Genomic DNA, 22,955 nt, shown 5'->3' with positions numbered 1-22,955 from the left:
GGCATCGCAGACACGCACAGCCCCGAGTGAGCAGAACAGAAGCTCGGTTATCCCGAGCACGGCCCTTTGGGGCGAAAGGGGCGCCGAACTTCAGGATGGCGGAACGGCGTCGAGAAAGAAAATCTCCGGGGACTTCCAGGGCTGTGTCTCAGACCCGGTGCCCCTTTCGGTCCCATGAGTCGTCTACCCCTTTCTCATGCCCATTCCTTGAGGTAAAAACAGAGCACCGAGTGCTGGCCGTTGCCCCCTGGGTGCCGATCAGGAAGACCAACAGAGCGGGGATGACCCTGTCAAGGATCCGGGACTGCAAGAACGCGGGACCCATCCATCAGGACCAACACCTCCATACAGTCGTGATTAATGGGCAAGGCCACCAGGCCCAGACTCATGAGCACCGTGAGGGAACGGAAATTCTTCATTTGAGAAGCACTGGCAGCAGATTCCAGGCCTAAAGGGCGATGAAGGGGACAGTCAGGCCGCCAAAGGCCTCGAGCCCTGGGCGTCCCGGAGCCTGGGGACACAGACCGGTCGGCCGTCCATGCCCACAGCAGGCAGGTCTGGGAACAGGTGGTCTCTCTTCCCCGTACATGCTGCCCCAGGAGGTCTGGGGCCTGTCCCGCCCTCCTGCCAGCTTGTCGTGCTGCGCCAGGCCACGCCGTGACCACTCGCATAGCTATGCGGAGAGCCAGCATCCACTTATATACCCGTCGCCCGCTGGGCATTTTCCTATGGCTCCACGCCAGGCCGGCTCATCGCATCCCCTCCCCGCTTAGGCGGGCTGGGATGCCGGGCGGGCTCTGCTGGAGCCCTGCTCCCAGACCCCCATCCCAGCCTTCGGGAGCCTCCCCGGAGTCTTCCCCGGGTGGGGGGTTGGCCGGCCAAAGGAGGTAGCCCTGCGTGCCCCGGCCCAGCCACCTCCCACCTCCAGCTCCTTCGGCTGCACCCCCCATCCCACTGGGGACGCTCCCACGGTGCCTGGCCCGCCGTGCCCGCCACACACAGACAGATGGCAAAGGCCGGAGGGGATGGGAAGAAGTCTGGAAACAAGTTTGTGAAGCGAGCTGGAAAGAATGACAGCCCAGGCCGGCCCCGCTGCCACTCAGCTTCCGGAGGGTCTGACCCTTTCGTAATCCTCTCCTCCTTTCCTTGTCTGCCCTGCCCCCAGCAGCCTCTGCCGTGCCCCCACAGGCCCAGCCATCTCCCCGCTGTGCTGGGGGCCCCTCCTGCTTCTCACCCAGGAGCTGAGCCCCGGGGCTGCTGGTGCCTTAAGTAAAAACAGGCCACCATCAACAGTGTGGTTCGCCACGGGGTCCCTGCCTTGTGGCTCACCTCCTAGGGGCTGGGATCCCAGGGCCGGGCCCGGGACACAAAGCATGCACGCACAGGGCCACCACCTGTGGGCCGGCCCCACCTGAGCCCTTGGCCTCTGCAGCAGCCGCGGCTCGCCCCGTGCATCCTTCCCAGGACTGTGAGTTCCTCTTACTCTCCTGAGGACGGGGCAGGGCACCGAGCCAGGGCTCCAGAGTGACTGAAAGACACAGAGGCACAGAGACAGAGAGAGGGAAAGCAAGTCTGCCTTCTGACTGTCCCGGTTCCCTCTGAGCAAGATAATTCCGGCTCCAGCACAGACCAGCTCTGTGACCTTGGCCGCATCGCGCAGCGCTTTAGGCCTCAGTCTTCCCGTATGCAAACTGGAGACGACGACAGCATCGGCCATATGAAGCGAATATGAGGTCTGCACGAGCTAATGCGATCAAGTACTCATGAGAGTGCCTGGCACAGATACACGCCGCGGTCACTGCGAGCGAATGTCCTCCGGCCTCATCTGGCCTCACTGCCTCCCTGGATGAGCAGTCCGGCCATTGCTCAGCCCGGGTTCCCTTGTCGTGCTGCGGGGAAGCGGGCGGCTCGCCGGAGGAGGTGCCCCGAAGCCCTGCTGCTTCCGGAGCCCGTCTCCCTGATGGAAGTGCCCGGCACTTTGGGGTCCTCATCTGGAAAACGCTGGTCATGTGAGGCATCGTCTCGGAGAGACACGGGGAGGGTGAAGTGAGGTGTGCGAGGCGAGACCGTCCAGGCCGCCCTGATGGTGGAGCAGGAGCCCGCCAGGGAGTCACCAGTGTGAGAACCTGGCGGGGCTGTGACAGGCACGGGGGCAGCCGGTGACGGAGCGCGCGGCCGGGGAGGCTCCAGGAGGAGGACCTGAGGGCTGCATCCGCGTATCCAGCATATCCCACCTTCTAGTCCCTTATAGGGGACTTACTGTCCCTTTTCTGTAAAGGAGCACTGGCGTGCCTTTAGTGTCACCGTGGCGGGGCCTCCCTTGGGACCCTATGGGGCACAGGGGGCAGAGGCCGGACCCGGGGCCCTCCGCTGCGTCTGCGCAGGGACCCCTCTGCCCTGGGCAGCCTGGGACAAGCCCCTAGCTCCACAGCACACGTGGGGCCGGCGCCAGCACGGGAGGTGACTGTCCAGCAAAACGTGCCCCTGGCCTCTCTGCCCTGAGCAGTGACCTCAGCAGCCGGCCAGATGAAGGCCTCTCCTCTCTGAGGCCGAAGGTCAGCGCTTTCCTCAACCCACCTTCGCTGAGACGAGCCCTCCCGGGGCCCTCAGCTCTTCCACGGGGACACCCTGCCTCCCCACCCACCCCACCCCCAGATTGTCCCCAGGAGAGCTCTGCCTCCTTCGTCTCCACCCGACTCCCTTCTGTTCTGTCCCTGTGGGCAAAGGCGCTGGCATTCGAAGACTTGGGCTCAAGTCCTGACTGTCTCCCAGCCGCCGACCCAGGGCGCTCTCCAGACGTCAGGGCCTCAGCGGCCTCGTCTTCGAACTGGGCAGAACCGCAGCCCCACATCGCAGGCTGCGTGATGGGAATATAAGCTGTCCTGTGTTTAAGGCGTGAGCATGACGCTCTCTCCTAATGCAAACGCAGGCGGGATCGTTACTGGTCCCCGGGGCCCGCAGGCTCCCCTCTGCCGCGAGCTGTCCCTGGGCCACTTGCCCAATGGCCAACGCTTGCCACTTCACTTCTGTACCTTCCCTTTTACCACTCCCCTTGCCCCCTCCACATGCCACCCCGCGTCTTCTCTTAGTGGGGCCACTGAGGCCTCTTCCTGGCTCCTTGGTTGGCTCTGATTTGTCCTTAAGCGCGGCTTCGCACAGCGGGATCGTGTCGCACCCTTTCGGAGAGACCCTCCTGGCATCTTCAGGGTGACGTCCAACCCCCTCCGTGCCTACCTCCCCCACCCCAACCATTTCCCAACCTTATCTCTTGCTCTATCCCTCCATGGGAGCTCGCTACCGTCATTCTAGAGGATTCCTCCGTTCCCAGAGTGGGGAAGGGGAGAAAAAGCACATTCCTTAGGTCTCTACACTTTTACTACGTTTCCTTAGCTCACAATGTCTTTATGTGTTTTCACTTACTGACAACTTCCTTGTGTTTCACAGCTTGCTTCAAATGCTCCCCCTTCCACGAACCCTTTCTTGATTCCTCCTTTTAAAAGTAACCACTCCTAAGGGGCGCCTGGGTGGCTCTGTCGGTTAAGCGTCTGACTTTGGCTCGGGTCATGATTTCATGGTTTGTGAATTCGAGCCCGGCTTCGGGTTCTCTGCTGACAGCTCAGAGCCTGGAGCCTGCTTCAGATTCAATGTCTCCCTCACTCTCTGCCCCTCCCCGCTCCCTCCCTCTCTCTCTCTCTCTCTCTCTCAAAAACAAATAAACATTTAAAAAATAATAAAAGTAATCACTCCTTCTCTTGCATTTTCCAACCTTGTTTAGCATTTACCTAAACCTGGATAGGAAGGACTATGATTCACCTTGTATCCCCAGGGCACTGAACAGCTTATAACCCTCCGTGGGCCGAGGTCGCTCGCCCTGCAGCCCCCAGGCAGCCTACAACCCTAAAGGGTACACAGCCAGCCCAGAAGTCAGGCCACTGGTGCGCAGCCTGCCTCTGCGGGGCTGGGGTGAGGAGGTGGAAAGTGGGGGTGCGCTGAACTCGCCTGGCCACGGTTTCTGCCCTCGCAGGGCAGGTTCTCAGGGAAAGACTCTGACGGGTGAACGTGGGATACGAACACGTGAAATCATCACAGGAGTGGATGACCCCCTGGGACCTCGGGCAGCAGGGTTCCTTCTTTCTCCTGGTCTCCTCTGCGGGCCTCTCTGAGACAGGGAGGTGGACAGACGGGGAGAAGTTGACATGTAGCAGGTGCCGCTGTCTACCTGTGAGTCCCCCCTGCCGCACAGCTGGCCATGATTCTTTGGAGTTCCTGCAGATTTCCAGAATCACCCACGCCCCGACCAACAGCTGCTACAAAGGTGGCTTGTCTCTCTCTCTCGGGACACAGCGAAGCCGACAGCCTGCCTCCATATGGGTAACGAACTTTCAGAAAAGCCCCCGCCGCCCAGAGGTTCCCGCTCCGGGCTGTGGCTGGACACAGTGGCACGCAGGGAGGGTGAGTCCCTCCATAAACCGCAGTTGTAAGGTCCTCTGACCGTCACCCCACTTGTGACCGCCCCTCCCTCTGCCGCCCCCATGGCTCTTCACAGCCCCCAGCACGCACACAGCCTGCGTCCCGCGACGTGACTGCATGGCGGGCGAGCCTAGCTGCTTTTCCCCTAAATGTGTTTCACGGTGTGGGACTCCACAGTTGACCGGGTGCTTTAGCAGTAACTCCGTGAGATCATTATTTATATGTAAGAGATGAGCTCATGGAAACTCAGAGAGGTTAGTGGCTTTTCCAATGCCAAAGAGTGAGGCCTGGAGCGCTGGGCTCCACACCGGGGGCTCCTGCCCCGTGGAAACGGCCACCGTGGCCTCTCTGAGGGCTGGCCCGTGTCTCACCCATCTTGTGTCTCTTGCAGTGCATTGCACGGTGTCCTGTGGATAGAGGCATCCAGAATTTTTCGGTGTCGGAATGACTTTGTCTTCAACAGGGCAGAGAGGGAAGTAGGAGCGAGTCGACATCTTCCACAGCCTGAGCCACGTTTCCCCTCCACCCCCCCCCACCCTGAATTCAGCGGCAAGACGGGGCATCCTCTTCCAGAACCTCACGTGGCTGGGTACCGCCACTCCTGCCACCGGACAATCGCTCCTCCCTACAGACAGCACAGCCCTGACCGGCCCATCTTCCTGTCACGCGGGAGTCAGAGTCGCCAGAGCCGATCCTGAACAAGACAAGGTGAGGTATAACGGACGCACAACTTACTTCGTGGAATATTCATCTCTGGCCGGGCAGGCGGGCAAGGGCACCTTCAGTTTTACAGTGGCAGAAGCAGATACTCAGAAAAGCTAAGGACCTCGCAGGGCTGGGCGCTGCCCCCTCACCGGGGGTCCAAACAGCTGTTGGAGCACAACTGTGGGGGCAGCCAGAAGGAAGGGCCACCAGCCGCGGCTGGGAGAGTCACGGGAGATGTGACAGAGGGCAGAGGAGGGGAAAGGGGGTTGTGCAGCATCAGGGGGACTAAGTGTTAGAGTCCGGTCGTGGGGGGTTTCGCCCCGCGGACGTGGGTCCCGGGAGGCGTGGCCTCCCACACGGGGTCTAAGCCCCGAGCAGGGTGGAGAATGCCAATTATCACAGAGTCCAGCCCGAAGGGCTCCGTCTGCTTCCTCGAATCCAACAGCATCCTCTGTGCAACCTTAACGCTTAAATAATGTTTTCTCTGGAAATATTTCAGACATTCAAAGAGCTATCGAGATAAAATAATGTATTACTTGGCAATAAGAAGGAATGAAGGACTGATACGTGTTGCAACGTGAGTGAACCTTGAAAACATCACACTAAATCCAGAGAAATAAAAAGTAGATCAGTGGTTGTCCCGGGACTGGGAGGGCTGGGGGGACACGGGGGCTGGCCGCCAAAGGGCCTGGGGTCTCTTTTGGGGGCGATGCAACGTTCTAAACCTGATTGCGGTGATGGTGGAATTCTACCCTTTAAGTGGATACATTGTACATGCAAATTACATCTCAATCAAGCATGACCCTGGCATACCCACCATCCAGCTTAAGAGTTTCCAATATAGCCAAGCCCTCAGGCACCCTGGCCTCACCGTGTCCCTCCTCCCCTCAAGTGTGATCCCTCCTCCCCCCCCCCGAACGTGATGTTTATCACCCCTGTGCATTTCTCCATATACTTATTACTGAGGCATATGTTCCGTGAATAATGCGTCATGTTGTTTTATAGGTTTCTTAATTTCATAGAAATGAATTATATTGTAAATATTCTCTCTCTTTTTTTGAGAGAGCAAGAAAGAGAGTGAGTTCATGTGCACACAAGTGGGGGAGGGGCAGAGAGACAAGGAAAGAGAGTCCCAAGCAGGTGCTCAGCATAGAGCCCGGTGAGGGGCTTGATCCCACAACCCCGGGATCACAACCTGCGCCGAAATCAAGAGTGGGACACTCAACCGACTAAGCCACCCAGGTGCCCTGTAAGTATTCTCTTGTAATTTGCTTTTTTCCCTCGATAGGATACGATGCATCCAAGGTATTTGCCTGGCCTGAGGTCAAGTTCATCCATGCTCACTGCGTATATTTCATTGGCGAAACTACCGCAGTTTAATATCCCACAATGTGTCTCCACTCGGCTACTGACAAATATTTAGGTTTTCTTTTCCTTTTTCCCATAATACACTTGGTGTCACAGTGAACACCCTTTCCTCTCTTATGCACGTGTGAGTGTTTCTCAAGGACATCCCAGAAGGGGCAGCAACACTTGACCAGATGCTGCCAAATTATCCCTCCAAGTCACTTATCTCTCTTTACACGTGAGGAACCTGAGGCCCAGAGAGAGGACCGTGACCCGCTCAGAGTCCCTCAGGGTCTGGGACTGATTCCCAGTCCAGGGCTCTTCTGGCCACAGCACACTGCCTTTCCGGAACTCTCCATTTCCTTATTTTTATTTCTCCACAAATCCCAGTGACCACCCAGCGGGCGTTATCAGAGCCGATCTAGGAGAAACACATTATCAACATTGTCCAGGAGGGCTGGGGATCTGGAAGTGCTTTGGGGAGGAAACGGGGAAGAAATTAACTTTGGAGAATTCCCCAGGCGGCTGGCTCTGAAGTGCAGAGAGGACAGCCGCGAGACAAGAGGCATTTCCAGGGGCGGCCGTGGTCTCCGTCCCCTTCCCACGCTGCCTCCCTGGCCCTTCCCTCCCGGCGTTGGGGACTTCCCTACCTCTGCAAGGTTACAGCCAGCCCTCCTCTGGGGCAAGATGGTTTCCTGAAATGGGGCCACAAAGGCCTGAATTTGGAGCCCAGGGTCTGAGCTTTATTGACTGGCCGTCCGATTTCAAAAGCACAACCTCTTCGACCTCTTTGGTCTGGTTTGACCCTGGCTCCCTTTACCCACAGCCTCTGCTCTAAACGATGTCATCAGCACACAGGTGTCACTAGGGAGCCTGCTGGGCATGCAAAAGGGACAATGGCAGGAGGGGAGGCCTGTGGGGACAGCAGGCCACATTAGGGACTGGGACCTTTCACCTAAGGGCGAATGAAAGGAGGAAGTGCTTTCAAGAGGGTTATGCAGTAGCTTTTCAAAGATCATTCAGGCTTCTGGATAAAGAAGGGATCCCAGGAAGCCGGTTAGGGGCTTCTACGGAGACTAAGGTGAGAGGTGGGGCAGTTCTAACAGGAGCGCTGGGGAGGAGCTGGATGCAGTCGGCAGGGTGGGAGGCGGGGTGGGATCGGTGGGGCTTGCTGGTGCGTGGGATGGGAGGGAAAAGGCAGTGTCCAGGCTGACTCCCAGGTTGCAGCCCAGGTGCTGGGCATGTGTGGTGATGACACCATTTCCCAGGACCAGGGATGTTGGACAAGGGCCAGGCCTGGGAGAAAGGGGCTGGCTTTGGCTGCGTGCGCTCTGAGGATGGGCGGCCTATGACGCATCCAGGTGGAGAAGTCACGGAGGCCACCTAGTGTGGTTCGTAGGTGGGGAAGGTTCTCCCGCCTGGAAACCCGCAAAGCCTCCTCTCAGTGTGTAAGAGCCTCATGCCGAGTTTTACGGCCAAGCGTCTGCAGAATCTAAATCAAACGGTTAGTGGTGGCAGCCAAAGAGAAACCCTCACAGGTGTATCCATCTTGGTCTGTTTCTACTTCCCATTTGAGGACAAATGACTCGCCCCAGTGGGTGGTTTTGCCTAGATTATACACGGAGCGCACACCGGGCATTATGTTTGCATAGACAGCAGAACTAAGGGACAAGGCTATGGCAGGGGCGGAGGGTGGAAGGCGCTTTAGGGATGCCGTAGCAGGGCCGGAGGGGTTAAGAGTTTGTCAGGTAGAAACAGAGAGCAAAGCAATCAGAACATCATAAGTGGATGTGAACCCATGAGACACTAGGATATGGGCAGGGCAGGTGAGAAGTCCATTTTACTGAAAGAAAAAGGAGTACAGCATAATGGGAGACAGGTCACAGATCCTAGGCTTGAGAGACAAATGGCCTTATCATTGGGGTGGGGTGCGTAGGAGCACTAGGGAGCCATGGATGGTTTTTGAGCCATCGAGTAGAATTGATAGGACCCAACGATGATGGCGTACATGGATGAAGGAGAAGGAGGCCTTGATGTTGCCACTGGCTTGGAGCCTGGGTGTCTGGGAGATCAGATGGGCCATGAGACGGGACTGCAAAGACAGAAGGGGAAGGTGGAGGTGGGAGAGGGGGAAAGAAGCTGACACAGCACAAAAGCCTGGGGGGAGAAAAAAGCAGAAATAGGGAGAGTTGGAATCCAATAGGAGGGTCTCTTATCAGGCTGGCCCTCAGGGATGTGCTTTAAGGAATAGCCAGGAATGACTCAGAATTAACCCGCCAATTATTTGCAAATAAAGCAGAGTTGACCTGACCACAGTATTTCTTTAGTGGGTATTTCTTTAGTGTAAATGTTCTCCCTAACACATCCATCAGCTCTGCACTCTTTTTCTTTATTAATGGCACCCAGGGACACTTTGGTTTAAATTCTCCCTTTTCTGGGTTAGCTGAGTCGGTGTGCGTGTTTGTGCATGGAGGGGTCTGCTCTGCGGCAGTCCGAGAGAGGTGAGGGGGGCTTTCTCCAGGCTGGAAGCTATGGCCATAGTCCCCATCCATGAAAATGTCCTGAGACTGTTGGCGGTGGGGGGATCGGGAATCTGCCGCCAGGGCAAACGGGGCAAGGCTAGACAAGGTTCAGGACATGTGGACACCAGCTCCTCTCACCACCTATGGAAAATAACCAAGTCCAGACAGGCAGTTCCAACTCGAACATAAGAGCAGCACATGAGATAATGGAGCCCTGCGCATAGGCTCACAGACTTCCTTTCCTGGAAGGGGCTTCTCTTCCCTTAAGCATCCTCCACATCATTGCTGGCATACAGGTTGGATCAGGTCACATCCCTGCTCCCCAAACCTTCTCTGACACCGCATCATCTCCTGAAGGGGAACAAAGCCAGGCCTCAGGTGTTCACTGCTCTCCAAGCCTGCACCCACAGCAGACATCATTAAGCGATTACCGCAGAGTCTGCTGAGCCTGCATGTAGCCTCAGGATCTGACTCTGCACTCTCCAGGCAGCCACTGCTAATCGATCACCCTCGGGATGAAAACCATCTCCCTCTCTTGGGAGGAAGAGAGCTGGAACTCCTCAGCCTGGCCTTTTGCTATCTTTTCCCACCCTGATTTCAGATCACTGCTTCTATGCTCCAGCTTCCTTCACCTGCTCGCCATTCCCCAACAGTCTGCCTTTTTCTTATTCTCAGAGCCTCTGTCCAGGCTGGTGTCTCAGCCTGGAATGCCCTCTATGCAGATTGCTGGTTGTCTCTCCATTATCTGTTCTTCCACGTCTGACGGCAACAGACTTGAATCTGGGCATATGGCTGCCCAGCCAAAAAAAAAAAAAAAAACCTCTGCCTGGCTCCCCTTGGACCCGGTAACCATGTGACTAAGAGCTGACCACTGGGATCCGAGCAGAAGTGATGCATGTCGGGATTTTCTTTTTCCTTCCAGTTTTGCTCTTAAAGGTTTGGGTATATATGCCCCCAGCCTCCTTCTTCTCTCACGCTAGCCAGGGATGGTGAGAACAAAACGATTGTCAGCATCACGCCACATGAAGAAGATGGCAAGGCCACCTTCCCAGCCCTGAACCACAGTCCTCTGGCCTGCTAAGGAAGGGACCTCCCCTCTACCTTGTTAGGGCCCCTGTATCTGGAGCTCTGTTGTTATGGGGGCAGCTCAATCTATACCCTAACTGTATGCCCTAACTCTATGCCAACCTCCAGTGCCACCTGTTCAGGGAAGTTTTCCCTGAGTCCCGAGCTCCTCTGGGATCCCTGGCACTTCGTATGCCTCTCATCAGCACACTGCAAACCAGTGGATGGCCATGGGCTCTCCCATGAGCCAGGCCGAAGGCAACTTCTCTCCTGTCCATCCATTCTCTGTATCAGGGCTGGCTAAGGTGCTAATGCAAAGATCTCACCATCCCACCCGTCATCCATGCTTTGGCAGTCCAAACCTCTTGGCCTGGTGGCCAAATCATGACTCTGGCCTACACTTCCGCCTCAGAGGTGAGGCCCCACAGCCGTCTGCACCAGCCGCTCAGCTGACGAGGCTCCTGCCGTGTGAAATCCCTCACCGTGCCAACCCCACCCAGCCCCAGCGTGGCGGGCCTGAAGGAGCTGCTTCCTTGATGGCTGGAGCCCATATTGTCCTGCTCCTCATTTGTTGCGAAGAACAAGGAGTGGGAGTTTCCCTAATCTTTGTATGCTTCCTCAAGTGGCCTGGGAAGTCCCATAGTGTGTGCCTTGGTTCCCAAGGCCCTTCCCCTGTCCCACCAGGCCATATCCTTTGCGAACGGCCCACGCTTACTCCTCTGAACTTCTGGTGGCTGTGACTGTCCTAGTGAGGCCCAACCTTCAGCACCCTGGCCCAGGCCTGCGGGCCCATCACGGCCCTGGAAAACAGCGCATGTGGCCCAGGAGCGGTCAGATCTCAGCCAGTACGTGGCTATTTTGGGACAGGGAGGATCCTGGGAGGATGCTGGCGAGGTCAGAGTAGGAAGGGAAGGAGGTGGGTTTTCTGCCCATGATTATGTGTCCTGAGCCCTCTGGAGGCCATCCAGGGTCCCAAGGCTGCCACTAGGAAGGACACACCCAGGGCTCCGCCTTAGCCCAGCCAGCCACAGAGGCAGACTGGGGGCAGGCATGGGCTCAAGATTCCAGGCTCGGATCCCAGCGGCCACAGGAGGCAGAAAGAGCGTGTGTTTATGTGTTCTGTACCAACAGCGGTGACTTCAGCATCAGGCAAGACTCAGGACACTCTCAGGGTGGGGTGGGGTGGGGTGTGTGGTGTATGAAGGCGGGGAGGTGTCAGAAACCAGCCAGAGGGCCGATGAAGAACACAGGAAAGAATCCAACCTCTCAGGAATGATCACTGATGCTAACTTACTGAAGATGCATTGAGCATCTCTGTACGGGCATGCTCTTAGATGCCAGCGGGACAGAAATGATGATGCTTTGACTTTGTGGGCAGCACTTTCCAGCGGTATAAGTCCTGCAAATATCGGGAACCTCAAAGTGGTTCACAAAGTGGTTTTATAAACTCTGACCCTACGGAAATAATCTGAGAGGCATCATTTAGGTGCAAGAATGAGAGTGGTGTTCTACTCATGAGTCTGGACACCAGAAATCCACGCTGCCTGTTTGGAGTGTCCTGGGAGCGGCCATCCATCAGTATGAAGTGCTCGGTACTGTTCCTGGCACGTCGCAGGTACTGGGTTAGGGGCAGTGGCAGCGAGCGCTGTTACTGGCAACAGCTTGGCAGCCGTGTGGCCTGCAGCCTCCAGCGTGGAGGGGGTAACTTCACCATGGGGCGAGAACCCTCGGGCTGGACGGAAGGAGAAGGTGCAGAGACCCACCCGAGAGGACCTAGCCCATCTCAGCAGATGCGTTTTACTCCGCGGTTCCGTTGTCTGAGATGCTTCCACATGGCCCTTCCAGTCCTTTCCTGCTGCTTCTCCAAAAAGCTGGGAGAGCATCTTAGTCTCCTGATTTTTGCCTCAATTTGGGGTCCTCTTATTAAATTCTCCTGATGTTACCCACCTGTCTCTGATCTATAATTTGGGCCAAACTGCCCTCCGGGTGATTCTCCAACACCCTAAACACCCCTCCCAGGAGCCTTTGCTCTCTCCTCCCATCTCCTGCCTGCCGGGTCCCTGCTGGTGGCCCCTCCCCACCCCTCCGCACTGTGTCCCTCCTTCCCACCACCTCTGAGCACTCGCCCTTGCTTTACTGCTCCCTCCTCCCAGTCCAAGACCCCTGGGTCACACACAGACTCCCAGAAGTGAGGAGAGGCGAAGAACCTTTCCTCGGAAAACAGAAGTGAGGAGAGACTGGAACCTTTCCTCCTTCCTGCCACATCCCTCCCCAGCCCCGAGCCTCCCAGGACTGCCTGAGCCAGACTCTCCCAAGTGCAAAACTGACGCCTGTCCCCACTTGGAGGGCAGGCAGGACACGTGAAGCCTAATCAGGAAGGAGAGGGAGAAGCCTCCGCCTCACCATAAATGCGCAGCCCACGCGGCCCCCAGCACCAGGGCACGGTGTTTGACAGGACTTCTGTGCATCTTCAAGTACAAGAGGAATTGAGGCACTGACAAGAACAGTACTTTCTAAGAATCAGGAAAAGCGCTAAGTACTTTGCATGACTGTCTCACAGAGTCTCCACCATACAGCTGCAAGGTGGCTACTATCCCCATTTGTCACACCAGGCAACTGAGACAGAGAGGTTCAGGAATTCTCTCAGAGTCACACAGCTGATAAATGTCAGAGCGGGACCCCAAACCTCTATTGTCTGTGGCTCCAAGTGTCCTGCCCTTCAGCCGCATTCTAGACTTGGAGCAGAAGACGGTGGCAGTTGACCGAGAGCTATGGGGACAACAGACAGGTTCAGCTGAAGCATGGGCTGCCCTAGAGGGCCCGACGCTCACGGGTGCTCTGCCCAGGCCCTGCCACCCTTCCCTCACCTTCATCCCAGCTCATTAATCTTGGCATTCTTTTGCCAACAAGTTTCCCAGATGCCAGCACTCAACGTCCTGGGCCCTGTGGGAGGGAGAGAGCTTCCCAGGACTCTGGACACCCTTTTATCAACGTTTTTTTTATTTTATTATTTTTTTTTGGGGACAGAGAGAGACAGAGCATGAGCGGGGGAGGGGCAGAGAAAGAGGGAGACACAGAATCGGAAACAGGCTCCAGGCTCTGAGCCATCAGCCCAGAGCCCGACGCGGGGCTCGAACTCACGGACCGCGAGATCGTGACCTGGCTGAAGTCGGACGCTTAACCGACTGCGCCACCCAGGCGCCCCTGGACACCCTTTTAATTAACCCGGACGACCCTCTCCCAACGGGCCAGCTGAATCCCGTCATGGCCCCACCGTTTCCCGTGGTGGCGCCCTCAACAGTGACTCCGCCCCAGCTCCCCTCATTCCTCTGACAATGTGGGCTCTCCATTTCCCACACGCCCACCACCTGTTGGCCTCCTTGCCCAGGCCTGGGGACCCTGGGTGAGGACTACCGGGACTCCTGGGCGCCTGTGCCCTATGGGGGTCCTGCCATTGTCACATGCCCACAGAGGGTGAAAAGGAGCCTACTTGGGGCTGACAGAGGCCCTGAGCAGGGCAAGCCCCTCTGTGATTACTCGAGGGTGTCCCCGCTCCTCATTGTCTTTTTCTGGAGCTTCCTTCCTGCCCCACAAAAAAAAAGGATAGCCCATCCCAGTTACTCATGGAGCAGTGACACTTGTCCATCTGTCATTCTCATAGCTTAATCCTAATGACTACTCACCTAGAAGAGCCCTCGTGAGCTGTAACTGGTCACTGTCATTAACGGTGGACTGTGCCATTGAACTCACCACGCGGTAGGGAGCCCAGCACGGAGTGGGAACCCCGGGTGAGGAGCACAGGAAGAGCACTCGAGCAGGAGTCCTCACTAGTGATCTCAGCAGATAGGGCCGGTCGACGGCAAAAGCGGAATCCGAGTCCAGATTACCACCCCCCCCCCCCACCACCTTGCAGCCTCGAATCCGTGTGTGAATATGCATTGGCGCATGTCGCCTAGATGCCGTCCAGCAAACGCACAGCGCCCTGAGCTAGGGCAGGCAAGTTTTACAAGGATGGACTCATTCATTCATTTGTGTAACAATTTTGTACACCTACTGTGTGTCGGGAGCTGGGGGCACAACGGTGAACTTGACGAGCCAGGTCCCTGCCCTCATCGTCATACGTGATTTCACCCCCTGGCGGGCTCCCCCTCCTCCCACAGAAGGGTTTACAGATGAACGAATACGTGAACAACTGAATGACAGACGGCAGGTGGGCGGGCCAGTTGACCAGCAGAGGGGAGGTAAGCATTTCAGATCCCGTCATTCCCATCTTTCACATCAACAGTGATGCCGCGAGCAGGTGTGGTGAGATCACGCCCACTAAGGGGGCCTCCGGTTCCGGTCCCCCTCCCGGTCACCTATGCGCAGGGCTCCTTACCTGGTGGGCAGTGACACCCCGCAGACGTCTTCGGGGGGGCCTCCCGGCGCCTCCGAGAGTGGAGCTTCCATTTCTGCGAAAGGAGACAGAGAAGAGGGATCACGGATTGGAAGGCCAAGCCCTGGGAAGGGTCTGCAGGCTGGTGGGGATGGAGGGGGAGAAAGGGCCACCTGGGGGCCGGCGGGAGGACTGTTCCTGGATCAAAGACTGGCCACAGGCGTCTGCGTAATAAGAAGCAGATGGAGAAGGTCCTATCTAGGGAATGTCAGTGTCTGATGTCTTCTGAGTGCCCTTAAAGAAATTAACCCCAACCCCAAGGCCCTATAAACCAGTTGTGGCCTCCCTGCACTCCACAATCACGGGCACAATGACCCACTTTTCTCGGCTCTCTGCTAATTGTTTCCTGTCTAGGTCTGGGCTCCTGATTGATCCTGGCGTCAGGGACAGTGACTTCTGTTCTGGTGTCCCTCACAGCCAGGCACAGGCGGGCCTGGGCAGCGGTGGGGGAGAGGGGTTGAGCAGACCACCTTGTCCCCCCTATGGAAACTCTTCCTTTGCAAAGCACCGAGCCAATCAGGAAGGGCCCCAAGGAAGTGGCGGCAAGAAGACCGAGGCATCTCCTGCCCTCGCAGCTGCCATTTCCGTGGTGGCGATGGGCAGGCACACGGCTGTAAGCACCAGCATCCCAACTTTTCAAAGGGCAGTGCGCCGAGCGCCTCGGTCCCCCAGCCACACAGCGTGGGCCACACTGGCACAGAGGCTACAAGGGACGCTTCCGGGGCGAGGCTACCCGCCTTCCTACGCAGTCCTCCGACCCTGAGCAGGATTAAGCCTTGCTGGGCTAATGGGAGGATTGAATGGTCGATGCAGAGAAGGAGCAGAGCCTGCCCGCCCCGCCCCGCCCCCCGCCCCCGCCAGGAGGCACACATGATGCGTTGGCTCTTGTCACGCTCCCAGGTTACAGGTGAGGAACCCCACGCACAGGGCGGGGAGACTAACACAGCCAAGGTCAGAGGTGGAGTATGGCAGGCACCGGGCTCGGATGCTAGCTGGGCAGTTAGAACCTGGTAGCCCCGGGGCCAAGTTAGCCTCTAGATGTGTTTTATTCGGTTCCTCCAGTGATGTTTTTTTTTTTCATTGACTTTGTTTCCAGTAGTTTGAAGTGACTGATTTCACATGTAAAGCTGCCACAGCCACAGCCACAGCCACAGCCACCGTGGCTCGCAGGCGCTGACTGACCAGTATACTGAGGTCCCTGCATGCGAAGCAGGTGGGAGGCCAGCGGCCCAGCCCCCAATGCACATTTCTCCATCGTCTGCCTCCTCAGTGCTGTGTGGTTCTGCCGCTCAGGCTGGACCCCGGGAGAGGTAAAGAAAGTCGTAGGATTTGGTGTCAGCTGTTTGGCGGGTGGAGACGGAAGGTCAGGAAAGCTTCATGAGGATTTGTAATGTCTGCGGAGCCCCCCACCCCCACCCCGGGGAACTACCACTGAGCTGGCCGATTTTGCCCGGAGAATCACCTCTATTTCTCACAGTCTAACTCTAAGGGAGATTTCGTAGTGATCTCATTTTCTACGTCAGGAAACGGAGGCTCAGAGAGGCTGAGTGACCTGGTGGAGTCACACAGCTGTGTCCGTGGTGGGTCTGGGATGAGACCTCAGATCTTTTGACCCAAAGTCCACTCCATCCTGCTGGAGAGAGGTGCACGACGCCCCCGCGTGAGGGAGTACAGCAGACCAGGCGGCGGGGGTGGGGGGGCGGCGGTTGCTGGGCAGAGGCTCTGAAGGCAGAAGGAGGCTGAAGGTCACCATAGACAGGAGGGAAGGGAAGGGAAGAATGTTCCAAAGGGGAGGCCCTCGCTCCCAAAGGGCGGCTGACACACACATATTAGGTAGACAGATGTTGAGGTCAGGTTGCAGGTGGATCCCTCCCAGGCAAACAAATGACCCCCCAGCACAAAGTCTGGTGAAGGGCCCAGCTCTGAGCCCAGCTCACAAATCCACTCATCGCTGGGGGACCACGTGCATCCACCTGCAACCTTCCCACCAATAACCTGTGGGCTCTTCAAGGGGCTTCTTTGTGGCTGTGCCCGGCACACAGTAAGCATGTGACTTAGGTCCGCTAACAGGCAGGGCCAGCCAGTGAGTGACAAGCCAAGGCCAGCTGGGTTTGCACAGGATTGCGCTCACTCAACCCCAGCGACATGCCGAGCAGAGGTTGGGTCCTGGGGCTAGAGAATGCAACGCAAGGGGTGGACGGGGCCCCTGCCTTCGCGGGGCTCACCTTCTGGTGGGGGAGACAGAGAAACAAACAAGCAAACAATTCAGTGGTAAGTGTGACAGAGAAAAATAAAGTAGGGTAAAGCGGACAGTGATGGCAGGAGGTATTGGAAACTCGGGGGTCAGAGAAGGGGTCTCTGTGGAGGGGACGTTCAGCGCTGACCTGGCGCGAGCAAGGAAGTGAGTCATGCGCAGACGTGGAGGGGGTGTGTTCCAGGCAGAAGGAAGCAGAGGCAAAGGCCCTGAGACAGACGGCGCAGAGGATTAAGGGTGCTAGAGGGGGTCGGGGCAGCATGGCTGGAGGGCTGAGCGCGGTGGGAGGGCACAGGGCAGGGCACTGGCTAAGGCTGAATTTATAGTGACACAGGCCCCTGACATTTCCATGCCCTCTTGACAGCCAGGAAACTTAATGCTTACAGTTGGGTGCTGTGGCCTTGCTCTAATTCGCTACCGTTATCCCAGATGAGAGCCCAGCAGGTGCTCGGTGCTTCCCTGGATCCTTCAGCTCCCGGCCCCTGCTTCTCCCGCCTCCTTCCTTCCCAACCCCAGCGCCCTCCCCCCAACGTCCCTGTCAAGTGATGACCCTGAGAAAACAGAAGCAGCCAGAAAAGGCCTGCCAGTGGCTCCCGCCACCGTGCACACCCGCCCACATGCACCTGCGACGGCAGCTGCCCCTTCTCTCTGCTTCTCCCACGTGAGGCCAACCTTGCACCTGCATGCACACCAGGCTTTCCCCGCCCACCCACATCAGCAATTCCCTGCTCTAGGCTCCATCCGGGGCTCTCATCAGGCTCGGCCTTTGCTATAAAGGGCCAGCTACGGAATAGTTCAGGCTGTGCGAGCTGCACGACGACACAACCACTCAGCTGTGCTGCTGGAGGCGAGAAGCAGCCACAGAAAACACGAAACGCAAAGCTGTGTTCCGGTAAAGACGTATTTACGAAAACAGGCTGCGGCCGGGATGTACCTGTCGCCTGCCCGTCCCTGATGTGATCATTAGGCAGACACGCTGCTGTTCCTCCCACCATAAGGAGAAAGGAAAAGAAAAATCCTCTCTTGACCACGCTCTTTCCCAGGCAAACTCCTGGAGCACCCCTGCAAGGCTCTGACCCTCCCTCCACCAAGCGCTGTCCCCCAGGTCGTCAGTGACCCCCATGTTGCTAAGCCCAGGGGACAGTCCTTCTCATCTCAGCCTGTGACAGTGTTCGCTCGCCCCTCTCTCCACCTGGCTGCCAGGACGCCACCCTCCCAGTTTCCCTCCTGCCAGTCTGTGCTCCTTCTGTCTCCTCTGTTGGTTCCTTCTTATCTATTTGGAGGCCGCAGGGCCCTGGCTCACCTCTTTTCTCTCTGCTCTGGCTCCTGGGGGCCCTCGCCCTGCGTCACGTCTCCTCTGTACATGACGATGCCGCCCTCACTGCCCCTCCTGCTCGGATCTTCCTCCAGAACCAGACGCACGTATCCAGCTCCCGACTTAACATCTCCATTGATAGGATCTCAAAATTAGCTCGGCAAAACCGGGCCCCTCATAGTTCGTCCCCGCTCCCGTGGGCCTGCCCCTCCGCTGTCTTCCTCGTCACAGAGAAAGGTGACTTCATGTCGCCAGACCCTGGAGGTCATCAGTGATGCTTCCTTCGCTCTCACTCCACGCCCATTTGGCCAGCTACTCCTGTTCTCCACTTTCTGGACACATCCAGGATCTGACCCCTTTCCACCACCTCCGCACTACACCCAGTTCAAGCCTCATCATCTCTGTCCCAGTCACCGTGATAACCTCCTGGTGACCCCCTCGTGATAACCTCGTGATAACTCCCTGCCTTTAGCCTTGCCCCACGGAGCATTCTCAACATGGCCGCCAGGGGGCCACACAGGCCTCCTTGATGCGCCTGCTCATGCCAGGCTTTCTCCTACCCCAGGGCCTTTGAACTTGTTGGCCTGTCTGCTTGGGATGTTCGTTTCCTAGCTAACCACCGTCTCACTCTCAGAGAGGTCTTCTCTGCCCCCAGTGCCCTCCTGCGACATACATCCTATCCCTCCTCCCTGTTTTACTTTTCTCCTTTGGATTTTGTTGTGTTGTTGGCTCATTTATCTTGCTTCCTGTCTACGCTGATCACAGGAAGGTAAGTTCCACAAGGACATGGTCTGTTTCCGGCTCTCCCACTGTGTATTAAGCAAGAGATATAGCCCCTCGGGGCCTCAATTTCCTCATGTATAAAACGGGGATGACATTAGTTATCCCCGGGACTACACAGGCCAGGTAGAAGGATAAAATGAGATGAGATCAGAAAACAAAAAGAGTGTCCAGATGTGAAGAACTGGGAGCGTCATATCGCCCGTGCCCAGAACAAGGCCCGGCATATGGTAGGTGCTCAATAAACAGCGGTGGTTCATAAATCAGGAGAGCTCACATCGAGGTGTGGACTTCCGATCTCTCTTCTACAATGGGGCATCCGGCAGCACTGGGCCATGGCGACGACTGGGTGGTGCTGAGAGATGGCTGTCCCTTTTATGTGGGCATGTGCTGCCCAGGTCATCACAGTACCTCTCCCTGGCCGGCTTCGCTTACTTAGGCCACCAGCCTGGGCCCCTTAGGCATCCGAGCTTGAGAGCCCTGGTGAGAAATGTCCAAGAGGAGGCTCAGGGGTGGGTGGAGAACCTGCCAAGACTCCAGCGTGGACCCCCAATCACCCTGGATGGAGCAGCCCTCCTGCTCCACCCCTGCTGGCGGCCAGGGCCTCCTGGAATGCCCCGCATGGCCAGAGCCGAAACATGACTGCCTGATCTTTGCAGCTATTAAAATGCCTGTATCAATATCAAAGGGAAAATGCCAGGCGGCTACTCACTCCCCCCAGAGAAGGCGGCGAGGCCTGGCCTTGGGTTTAGGGGCCACTCCCTCCCTGTGCTTAGCTCCAGGGCTCTTAAAGGGCTCAGGCTCCACCTGGGCCTCTGTAATACGTGAGTGTGTCCAAGTGGTGGTGGGGGGGGGGGGGTGGAGCCCAGAGCAGGTGAGCTCCGCACTCCACGGCTGTGACCTTGATCCTGGCACCTCCCCTCCTACAGGGAATCTGTAAAATGGGGCTATTGCCCCCCCCTCCCCCACCAACCTCCCGGTGTTGCTGTGGAAAACGCCTTGGAAACCATAAAGAGGGTCCTGCCTGCAGCCCTGCCTTTCGACCTTGAGTTGCCCATTGACATGACCACACTGAGCAGAGCTCCAGTCCCAGTATCAGCGTCTGATTACAATGCCTGGCCCACAGGGGTGTGCCATCCCATCTGCCAGAGCCCCTTTCATCACCCCGTGCCACACGGTCACTGGGATGGCGTCCTGTTGGAGATCAAGCCAGTTCTTGGAGGGCAGGGCCTGGTCTGGTGTCTCGGGTCCACACTTGAACTGGATTAATCACTTGGAGGTCTGCCCTTCCCTGCGGTGCAGGGGGACGTGGGCTTCGGCAGAATTTGGAAAGATGGAGATGGGGGAGGGGGGCGCTCTGGTGAGGAGCAAAGACACAGAGGCAGGAGGGAGGCGGCGCAGAGCCAGTGCGTGGGCCTAATCCCAGGGATGGCTTGGGGGGGGTGGTGCTGGCCCCGCAGACGGGCTTTGTTAAGGGGACAGGCCCATGGTGGAGTGCAGGAAAATCAGCGCGGGGAAATCAAGACGGAGGAAATTGAGACACTCAAGCCACACCCGCCCAAACTGGACTTGCTCCGGGGGCCAGGAGGGGGTGCCATGGGGTGTGCCCAGGGAACTGTCTTCTTCCTCCCTCCACAGTCCTCTTTGTGCAACGCACTTGGCACCTGATCACAGACTCCCAGGGCCGTGAAACAGGGCCCCGAGGGGCCACCGGATGCCACGGGCTGCCTCTGACCCCTGTTCCACCAGAACCGCACAGGGGTGTCGCTCCAGGCTCCGCAGATCAGAAAGAGTTGAGGGAAAGGAGGTGAATGCCCCGGGGTCAGTTTTCCAGCCTTCATAAGAGAAAGTCCCTCCTTTCAGCTAACCTTCGGCCCTGCTGCTGCCTCAGGGAGTTAGGGAGTGGGGCCCTTGGAACTATGCGGATGTGGGCGGGGGCCAGGCTGTCAGGAGCCTAGGACTAAAGGTTCCAGGGGCCTGGGGTAGTTTCGGGGCCCGGTGCAGGATGAAGCAGGGGTCCCCTACACAGAGCAAGGAGGGGCTGGGCTGAGAGGGCTGGAGTGGAAGCCAGGAGCCTCTACCCTCCTTCCCTCCTTCTAGCAAATGGGTACTGAGGACCTGTGCATGCAGAGCCACGGGAAATGCCAGGGCACGTCGGGGCAAAGCAGACACAGAGGCTGCCCCGTGGAGCTTACTGTCCAGGCAGAGGCACCACGAACCACACACGTCAACAAGAAGCAGCCACAGTCATCGAGCTCTGGCGAGTAGGGGTGAGGCTCTACAGGCTGGGGAAGTGACGGCAGGGCAGAGACCCGAGGATGACCCCGAGGTGCAGGGAAAACGGCTGAGACCTGACACCATCATGTGCTTCTTACGAACCGGGTGGGGGTCCTGCACAGATGAATTCATTCAGCACTCGCAGCACCCCACTCATGAGGAACGGCGACGGGCAGCCAAGACGGGCAAGGCCGGATTCGAACCGGGAAGCCTGGTTCGGAGCCCATGTGCCTCCACTGCACAACTGTGATGGGGGCGGGGGGGGGGTGGGCTCTTTCCGGGAGATTGCAATACTTTTGACTGGAGGGCCAGGCACTGCTCAAAGCACTTGTTTAACTTTTTAAATTCTAAAAGCAACACTTAATGAGAGGGAGACACTCTTATCACCATCACCCTCCCAGTTCTTAGAGGTACAACCCAAAGCACAGAGAGGTTAAGCGACTCGCCCAGTGTCACACAGCCAGTCACTAGCAGAGCTGGACTTGAACCCAGCAATCTGGCTCCAGAGTCTGTGCTCCTAGTGGTGGCAGCGTATGACCATGTGGCTGGACTTTGAAAGTGAGGGAAGGCGGAGCCCTGAGGCAAGAGAGGGTGGCGAGGGCCATGCTCTTCAGGCCCCATGAACCACATAAAGAAATGTAGTCTCTGGCCTGATGGCAATAGGAAGTTACCAAAAAGTGTAATTAGGGGACTATGGTGACAGTATTTAGAGCTTTCTTTTTTTTTTTTTTTAATGTTTATTTATTTTTGAGAGAAAGAGACAGAGTGTGAATGGGAGAGGGGCAGAGAGAGAGAGAGAGGGAGACACAGAATTGGAAGCAGGTTCTGGGCTCCGAGCTGTCAGCACAGAGCCCGACGTGGGGCTCGAACCCACAAACTGTGAGATCGTGACCTGAGCCGAAGTCGGACGCTCAACCGACTGAGCCACCCAGGCGCCCCTGAAAGATCACTCCAGCTGCTGTGTGGGTGCTGAGTGGGACAGGGCAGAGTGGAACAGGAGCAGGTGAGCTAGGAGGCTCTTGTCGCAGCCCAGAAGAGCCTCGGGTAGCCTGGGTGGGGACGGGCGGGCAGTCATAGAGAAAAGAGGACAGTCTGCAGGAGGCCGAGATGGTGCAGGCGGCGTCTGGGAGGCGGTGCAGCTGGAGGCCAGTGCATCCACAGATGAAGGGGTTGCGGGGAGGGGCGGGCTCCTACTCAGTTTAGACACGTGGAGTTTGAGGTGCTTTCAGGACATGCTGGAGGGGTGGGGTGGCAGGTGTAGAGACGGGCGTGGTGCTCTGACAAGACGAACACACACATTACAGCCAGAACAGTCAGCTGCATGTGGTAGTGAGCTCCCTGTCACTGTGGGTATGTAAGCCTCAGAACCAGGGATATCGGGGCGGGGGCGGGGGGGATTCCCCCCCGCTTCCTTCCAACACTCCCTTCCAACACTCTGATTCTATGGAGTGGGGGGGAGGCTGGAGGCAGCAGGACCATCCTCTGACCTCCCATATCACCGAGTCTCCCCCTACCCCCAGGAAACCACAAATGCCAGCTCACTGGGACTAAGGCTATTCCTGGAAGAGCCCCAGGTAATGCCCCTTTAACCAGTCCCCTTTCCGCATCCTTGGCTCCTGAGGTCACCCTTCCCGTCCTGCCCTACAGGCCGCCTTGGCAGAGCGTGACCCGATAGAGAACACCTGACAACAGCGGCTCGAGAGGCACTGCAGCATGACAGGCAACTGCAGGTGTAAAGTCCCTTGGACGGCGGGATGGCAGGCCCTGTCACAGCCTTCCTGGGGA

General features: G+C 57.5%; 1 protein-coding gene across 27 annotated transcripts in view; it reads right to left on the bottom strand.

Annotated features, from left to right (window-relative positions):
- COL13A1 (collagen type XIII alpha 1 chain) overlaps window positions 1–22,955 on the bottom strand; it is a 148,949-nt gene that overhangs the window by 117,108 nt on the left and 8,886 nt on the right. For all 27 annotated transcript variants that reach the window (XR_006701506.1, XR_006701508.1, XR_006701507.1 and 24 more), the window contains exon 2: window positions 14,488–14,560. Coding sequence is in view for 23 of the 27 variants with exons in the window: in XM_045437663.1 (XP_045293619.1) it covers window positions 14,488–14,560 (73 nt within the window). In the remaining 4 variants the exon portion in view is untranslated. The remainder of the gene's footprint in view (window positions 1–14,487; window positions 14,561–22,955) is intronic.

This window comes from Leopardus geoffroyi, chromosome D2 (genome assembly GCF_018350155.1).
Source record: "Leopardus geoffroyi isolate Oge1 chromosome D2, O.geoffroyi_Oge1_pat1.0, whole genome shotgun sequence".
Classification (NCBI taxonomy): Eukaryota; Metazoa; Chordata; class Mammalia; order Carnivora; family Felidae; genus Leopardus; species Leopardus geoffroyi.
This window is presented reverse-complemented; position numbering and strand designations above follow the sequence as displayed.